Source organism: Phoenix dactylifera, chromosome 8 (genome assembly GCF_009389715.1).
Source record: "Phoenix dactylifera cultivar Barhee BC4 chromosome 8, palm_55x_up_171113_PBpolish2nd_filt_p, whole genome shotgun sequence".
NCBI lineage: Eukaryota > Viridiplantae > Streptophyta > Magnoliopsida > Arecales > Arecaceae > Phoenix > Phoenix dactylifera.
In genome coordinates, this window is record NC_052399.1 from 24,141,381 (window position 1) to 24,150,220 (window position 8,840).

General features: G+C 37.5%; 1 protein-coding gene across 1 annotated transcript; it reads right to left on the bottom strand.

Annotated features, from left to right (window-relative positions):
* Positions 1 to 7,757: 7,757 nt before the first annotated feature.
* Positions 7,758 to 8,840, bottom strand: LOC103708427. Its single transcript, XM_008793352.4, has one exon. It carries the CDS (start codon positions 8,701 to 8,703, stop codon positions 8,029 to 8,031), a length of 675 nt encoding a protein of 224 aa, XP_008791574.1. The 5' UTR covers positions 8,704 to 8,840; the 3' UTR covers positions 7,758 to 8,028.

Here is an 8,840-nt window from a genome sequence, read left to right on the forward strand (position 1 = left end):
CCCATATTTGTCAACAGAATACTCAGAAGATCAATGTGCCTTGATAGTGTCAAAAATACTTCCTCGAAATGGAAAAAAATGACTTTGTTTTCAGTTTGCTACCATCCACAGAGGAAAATACAACATGTATTTCTTCTGTTGGTTGAATTTGATATATCAGTGGCCTTAGCTATCAGTTAATGCAAGCTGACCTGATGCAGAACGTGTTCTTTTTTTGCCCTTTAGAAAGTATTAACGAATTCAAGGTGACACGAACAAGGCTAGTATGACATTAGACACGGTAACAACACATAGGATATTGCATTGCTAGGATCCTACTAATCATACTACATGAGAATTATGCTTCCAAAATCCATCATAGGCACTAAGAAGTATTTGTTGTGAGACTCATGCGGCCATGTGTTTAATCCCACATCAGTTATTCACTGGATAAATCTTGAGTACTTATATACGATCAAAAAACCTAGATAATACATTCTGGCTAGCCATTTTGAGTGAGGTCTTGAGTTGTTACAAATAGTATCAAAGCGGACTTAGCTTATAACCTATACGGACTAGAGGACACTGTAGCACGGATCTATTGGAGCTGACCACGGACTGATCGTGATGTTTGTGATTAGATTTAAATGAATTTAAACTCTTAGACTGATGAGGATGTCAGGATTTAAACAGAAAAAATATGTGAGGACTTGTGTAGGCGTGTGTTTAGTCCCACATTGATTATTCGCTAGATATATCTTGGGTACTTATATAGCATCAACGAATCTAAATTATATCTTACGGCTAGCCATTTTAGATAAAGTCCTAAGTTGTTACATTTGTATATAAAAAATATATATATAGACACCAAAATTTTATTAAAATATACTTTTTTGACTTCCAAGTAAACTGGATCTGTTGGACAAAAATTTCAAATTACATGTATTCAATAAACAGCACGTCTCTAACTAAGATTGGCCCGTCTAATGATAGCAATAAAGGACCTACATGATGTGATAAGGGAGGAGGTTCACAACGGAACCAAGGAGATTGAATGCATGAGAACATACTCAAAGCAGTAGCTAAGTTGCCTGAGGATTTAGGGGTTGAATTTCTACTTTGCCCAAAACTTAGCGCTAGGGGAATAATTTCAATTTTTAAATGAGGATCCATGAATAAAAGAAAGGGGAGGGGATTCGGGAGGCCTCAATCGAATAACGATATGCAGCAGCAAAGAAAGGGGTGTTGGCCTTGGAGTATTCACTATAGGTCATTGAAACCTACGCATGCCATGGAGAGACTGCAAAGAAACACAACATCACTTGTATTTAAAAAACCAGGAAAAAAAATCAAATAACAAGAAAAAAGGCAACACATGAATCAAGTTTATATCTTAGAATAGAACAGAAGATATATCCAGACCCAAGCAAAGTCTAATCCTTCAAGTTTTTAGGGGTTCTCAAGCTGATAGCAAACCTAAGTAAGTGGGAATTGGTTTTGAACTATTCAATGTCTTAAAGCCGAGATGACCCAGTTGCAGAAATTAAGCTTATGAAGCCAGAGAGTAACTCTAAGTCAATGAACTGGAACAAGTCTAGGCAAAGAGCGAGAAGGCAAGCTTTGATACGAAGAACTACTTTTTAAGGTGTTTGGCTGTCCTTGTACACCATCTAAAGAATAGCATTTCGTGATAAATGGTGCAGACACTAGTGCCAGGTCAGCCAGTCGCTATAGGATCCAGCCAACTCAGCGGGTCCCAGCCGATTCAGCCAGCCTGATTTTACTTTGAATTGATTTATTTTAGTTGGGTTTATTTTATATTGATTGTGTTTATTTGCATATTGTCATTTTAGGGCCTTTTCGGGATTGTTTATTTATAGGGGCTTATTTGTTATTTTGTGACCCTATATATATGGGTCCATGCTCATGTTTAGGATTTGATGAATGATGAATGAAAATTAGCCTCTTTGTCTTCTTCTTCCCCCTCCTCTTCTCCTCTTCTTCTTCTTCCCCCTCCTCTTCTTCCCCCTTCCCTATTCTTCCTGCAGTTGTCTTGCATCATCATATGTTCTACTTTCCTTGAAGAAATATTTGAATGATTCTAACCATATACAAGGATAGACTTATCAACAAATGCTGAGGACCTATAAAACCTAGTATTCAGTTGAAAGCTAATGTGCCAGAGATAAAAAAGGACCAGTGTTTGGAGCAAGCAAAGCAAGAGGCAAGCCCGCAAGAAAAACCGATAATTAGATCAGTTAATCTATACAAATAGAAAGAATTCCATGCAGCGAATTCTGAGCAAGGAGTGAGTCCGGTCGATCAGTAATAAAGTGTGCCCGATGTCTAACCGTTAAACTCTGGTGATGGATCGGGACAATTCATACGTAGAAAATTCTCCACCCAAAGGGTTGTTTTCAAGTGAGTTGGGTATTTAAACAAGTCATTGCTGTTTCAGGCACAGATTATAAGCCAAAGAGGAAAATTGACACATTAATAGAAAGCTTTTCTTTAGAGTAGGACAAGAAATGCATCTGTATATCTTTATAGTTAGACTTTTCTTATGAATCAGAGAACTCTGTTCCATCATCCTGTTATAGTTACTCATTTGGGGACAGGGCTCCTATCATATAGGAAACAAACTTCTTTGGATTAAAAACTAAGTGCAGCTCTTTTTGGGGGAGTGAAAAATGAAGTGCAACATTGAAACAGTGAACTTTCTACATATGTTGAATTTGTTCCTTCAGGGTGATCATAATTTATATTCTGATTTTTTTCACCAGGCAGCACTTCAGGGGCTACTGAAACTTCATCAATATTTATACCAGTTCGGCTATTCTATTGTCGATATGAACAAACTCATACTTCACCCTTATTTCTGATCATATATATCCAGAAAAATTAACTTGCTGCAAACTAAATTAGATGAGCTGACCTTTAAGTCCTACAACAAGACTCGAGGCTGAAACCTGATTTAAACATCGATTAATTTTTATTCCTATTTATGCCAGGAGAGTCCTGCTCTTAAAAATTAGGGGAAATTTCTTGCTTCCTCCATTTCCATTCAAAAAAAAAAAAAACGTTTTGTTCAAAAGTTCATCAATTAATCACAATCAAGCCACAGATCCACAGTTCTGAAAACATCACTCAAACCAGACAACACATCAACCAATCTCGAAATCAAAAAAGCAAGAGAATGCACAATGGAATAATAGATTGAATTAAAAGTGACCATTAAACCACATACCTCGCCATGTCAGTGGAAGACTTCGTTCTCATGGCCTTGATATTTCAATGTGATCAAATTATATGCTTGCACCGGAAAATTAATGAATGAGTTAATAAACTCAAAACATAATTAAATTTAAAGAAAAAACACTTACCCCAAGAAAAATGAGATGGCTCCGGTGAAAGGATGATCTAGCATCCATTTCTTCCTTTAGGACTCGTTTGGTTTACAGAAAGGAGGAGAAAAAAGTATGGCCAACGAAAAATAAAAAAAATACTTCACATGTGGTTAAAGTTTACAGAGGAGAGAGAGAGAGAGAGAATAGCTTTCTCATTAAAAAAATATTTTCATATTTTATAAAAAATAAAAATTCACGTGGGATATAGAAAATTCACTTTCTCACTAGCTAAAAAAGAGGTAATTTTTTTCAAAAATTATGTTAAGCTTTAGATAAAATAGGTAAGATGTTTCTCATTATTAAAGGTATAACAGACATTTTATATATTTTTTTTAAAAAAAGTAGATCTCAACTAAATATAAATCATTATGGAATGTGCCACTTTTTTGTAGTTAGCCAAACATACAAAAATTATTTTTCCAAACATTATAAACTGAAATATCAACTTTTTCAAAAAAAAAATATTTTAATATTTTTTCCAGAACTAAACAAGCCCTTGGTCTTTTTGGCAAAAAAAACTTGTGTTTCTTTTTACCTCTTCACCCTACTTTCCACCACCTTTCTATTCCTCGCCCTTGGACCGAATGCAAACATGTTTCTACACAAGAATTTTGCCCAGACAGAAGAAGTTAATAAAAAAATATTACGGAACACAAATTTGTATATAGTATCTTTATTTGTTTGCTTTGACCTTTTTTTTTTCCCAATCATTCTCATGAGAAGAAAAAATATATTCTGCATTCCCCGAGCAAAACAACTTGGCTGCATGAAAAATAACATATAAATGGGGTGGAAACAAAAATGAATCCTTGATTTTATCCAACATGAGAAACTAAAATGCATCTAGCATGGCGTATTTGTTTAAAAGTTGTAAGAAAACCATTAAAATAACTGCATCATCATTTTAATCAGTTTTTTAGATGAAATGGGCATTGCGGTGGATAATGTCTACATAATTGGATACTTAAAATGATCGGGTAGTGCATAAAAAGATCTATTCAATAAAATCTAGATGATATTTCTAATTCCATTCATGGTAACCCACATTAATGTTGATGTTGTCATGAGTTGGATTTCTATCAATTCAATGAATCATAAATCGTGATGGCTACCCGTATACTTGTAGTGCGTAGGACTCTATGAAGACTTGCTATATATATATATATATATATATATATATATATATATATATATATATATATATATATATATATATATATATATATATATATATATATATATATATATATATATAATGTTTTTGGAATTAAAAGGTTTTTGAATTCGAGCATAGCTAGATTCGACTCCGATTTAGTACGAAATTAGATCCTATATACAGAATTTCAACTTCAATTCATTAAGTTTATATCAAAAACTAGTTGAAGGTCGTGGACCCCACCTGATATGTGCCAAATGTCACCACGTCAGGTTCCAAATTGCTGGAATCAGTGTGATGCGTGTAGGGACACTTGGGCTTCTGTGTGCCCTCAGCCGGCCCATCTGGATCGCTCGTCTTGTTTACTGGTCAAACTGGTCATCCCACAGCGGGTCAAAGAGCGACTAAGTTTTGTTGACCTGATTATGTTGATTCAACCAACACGTTGAAACTAGTTATAATTTTTTTTTGCATAAATACCATTCTAAAAATTTAAATTTACATAAATACCCTTTTAAAATAATATTTATTTTCGTACCTTTGTTTTTCACAAATGTTCCTAATATAACAGTTTTTCTAATACCATTAATAAAAACTATATTTATTTTAATTAAAAATAAAATAAAATTTTGAAATTACTTTGTTTGTCCTCCATCACGATCGTCTTATAACGGCGTTAGATAATGTGAGTACATATGCAAAAATAAAGATAAAAAAAAAGGATAGAATAACAAAACAAGTATTTGACGAGGATATACATACAAAATTCGATATTTAGGAGGATATTCATACAAAAAACTCTTATTTATATCATGGCAGGTTCAAAATTGTAGTCGCGGTGTAACAAAATAATGACTAATTTATTCATGAATTTTTTGACGGGCAAATGATTTTAAAATCTTTTTCTACACAATCAACCTAATTACTCTTTTCTACTTGATTTTGCTTCCCCAAGCTTCTCATCTTCCTTCCTAGACATCTGAGTAAGCTCACTATTTGTCAAGCAGCAGAACCATGGCTGCATTTTTTTTCTTTCCACGAATTAAGGTACAGAAAAAGTTCAGATTGAAACAAAGGGTCCGTCAGTAAGGAACAGAGAGGAGAAAAGGTATTGAATAAATGGACTCCACTTTGGAGATTACAAGAGGCAGAGGAACGTCTTAGAAGCACAGGCTGAACGTAGGCTGCGGTTCTCGCAATGCATGTATGAAGGAGTTTTGCCTTCGTCTTCTCTTTAGTTTTTGATCGATGTCCAGTTTTGACATCGAATAAATGTGGGGTCTTCAGTTTCTCATCACATAGTTTGCAGGTCACCAGCACGAAGAGGTGGAGTACTTGTTTTGCCAGTTCTCTATCTGCCGAAGCTTTGAAATTGAATATGCGGTTGATAGTAGTGTATCGGAAACCATCGAAGCATATGTTTGTTTTGCAATTTTTCTCCAATCATGCTAAGTATTGAAATATTTGAAAAAGAAGAAAAAAATAAGAGAAAACGAAAGAGAGAAAAGTGATTTTATTTCTCTACTTCATCATATTTGATACATCTTAGAAGAAATATACTCGTGTACAGACTTTATACATAAAAAATAATATAGAGTAATATAGAATCTCACTAATAATAAAAAATATTATAAATGATACAGGTCTCTAAAACTATTTTGGTAAGATTATGTTAATAAAAAAAATTAATATAAGTTGTCTCAGAATTGCGCTGATAAAGAAAAATATTATGATGCCTTTAATATTATTTTAATACTAAGTATCAAAGATGGCGCAGTTGGGAAGCTGGTGCGGACCAATGTTCTAGAAGACGAAGCTCCAGAGAGCCCGGAAACCACCAGGCCTCTCTCAGCGAGTTATGTGATGCATGACATGACCTTGTCTGCCGTGATTTTTTTCGCCTATCAATATTTGTGTAATTCTTTTCTTTCTTCGAGAAAAGAGAGAGATTTGTGCCGTTCTTGTTGACCGCTAAAGCTATCACATCCTTTAATAGAGGGTTTTTTTTTTTTTTTTTGTGCAGTAGAAGTGTAATAGAGGTTGTTGATAGCAATAGCACGGCCGCCGTGCCCGGGTGTGATGCGGCGGCGATGGCGTTGCCGGAGGGCGGCGAGCCCTTTGAGTGAGTGGTTAGGAGAGCGAGCTCGACTTTACCTAATAAAAGTTCATGAAAGAAAAAATATTACTCGTGATGGCCTCGTTGAAGCAATTAAGCTGTTGGCCATCAAAAGCAGAGAGGCAAAGTGCCGTAAGTCAAGTCTCCTGACTTTAGCGTGGGGATACGTGGACATATGGGAAAAGCTTTGCTTCCACCCAAGGGAAAGACAACAAGAGGATTGCCTGCAAGGAGGCTTGCATGAATTGTTTATTTGCTAGCTTGTTCTTTTGTTAACACGTGTGAAAGAAGCACATCTGGCCGGTCTGCTACTTTATTGGTCGAGACTTGAGAGGCTTGCCTTAGCTAAGTCATGCATTAAAGAAACTGCTGATTGGATCGTCTTACTTGCTACTCATTATTTTGAAAAAAATTTCAGCACCTAGCAAACTTCTGTTCCTTCTGCTTTATTTAGTCTTTTTGCTAGTGATGTAGCTGGTTGTGCTCATGCGAGAGTAGTGTGAGTAGCCAATGTATCAAAAAAAAAAAAAAAGCAACTTCAACTGATCTTCCCATTTTTATGTCTCCACAAGTCATTGATCCTGGGGCATTCTAAGAATGATTGATTGCATGCACGTTCCATTATTATCATACCCAAGGATTTTACCACTTGAACGTGATACATATTTTCTTTGACAAGGGCCAGTATAATAGATAAACAGAGCAAGATCATGGTACATGCAGTTCTCGTGATATTTTTTTCATGTACCAACGATAGCAACCAAGAAAAATCACTTGCATGCCGAGCTACTAATAAGTTTTTCAAGTTGGATCATGGCGCAGAAGCATAATTAAGAAGGTGAAATTTTCCGAGAAGCTGTTTTGCTTAAACTTGAAGGATTTGTCAATGGAGGCGTAGTTGATGGAGGATGGTTTTTGTCTTCAGCAATGTTATTGTGAAACCAGTATATATCTACTATAAGCTTTCCCCCTGCTATGGTCATCCATAGGATTCCTATGGCCCTCCAGCAATGATAGCAGTTTGGGAATCCTCACTTTTTTACCTACCCTAAATTAAAAAGTTCAAAACCCAACCGGTGATACTGAATACCAGTGAATCTAAGAAGATCAATAAGGATCGATCGTATAGAGCCTCTAAAGAAAATAAACAAAGTAGAGAAAAAAGCCCTTAAAGAAAATAAACAAGTAGAGAAAAAAGTGCAAGAGAAATAAAAAACTCAACCCCCACTTTCTACCCTCTCCAACAACCAAAGCAATTGGTGGAAAGCTAGCGGAGCCAAGTAAACAACATAGATTCACATCGTACAGATCTATTTAATTATAATTTATTTATTCCCACAAAGCAACTGAAGTAACCATCGATGGCCATCTCAAGCTCGGCCGACCAGCGGCTCGCGGCGGAATGCATAGTCCGGTGTGGCCGCCACGCTTCGCTGGAGGCGAAGCTGCTCGTAGAACCTCTTAATGAACTCCTCCGCCGCCCGGTCCACTTGCCCGTCGGCCTCCTCCTCCTCCTCCTCCTCCTCCCTTATCGGGAACGGCGAGTCGGTTATCCTCAGCTGCCGCACCACCGCCGGACTCCTCCCGAAGCTGCTCCAAATCGGGGCTGGTGACGGCGATGCCATTAACGACTCGGTATCCGATACCTCGGAGTTGAGGATCTCGAAGGCCTTTGCGATGGCGGCAACGTCGTGGTTGTAGCAGTCGTGGCGGTGGCGATGCTTTCGCTTGGCGGTGAAGAAAGAAGGGTAGGCGGGGGTGTCGCTGCAGCTGAACTCCACCTCCCGGGGGTTGTAGAAGGAGAGGTTGGGATCCATGGACCGGCAAGAGAACCTCGAGAAGGCAAAGGCGGTGCCGTCGTGGTGGTGGTGGTGGTGGTGATGGAAGGTCATAAGGTTGCCGAGGGCTTTTCCGGCGATCTTGCCGCGGTGGAGGACGTGGTGGAGGTCCCACAGCAAGAGCTTGCGCTTGGAGATTCCCTTGCGGAGCATGTAGTACACCGCTCGTACGATGTGCCACAGCCGCTTGGCTACAATTGATTCCATTGCGGCCGTGTCGGTCTCTGTCCTTTCTTCTATTTCCGTTTTTCTACAGGGGATTTTTGAAAATTTTCCGAGATAATTTTTTGTGAGAGAGAGAGAGAGGGAGGAGGAGGAAGAGAAGAGTTAATGCGTTGGTTGGG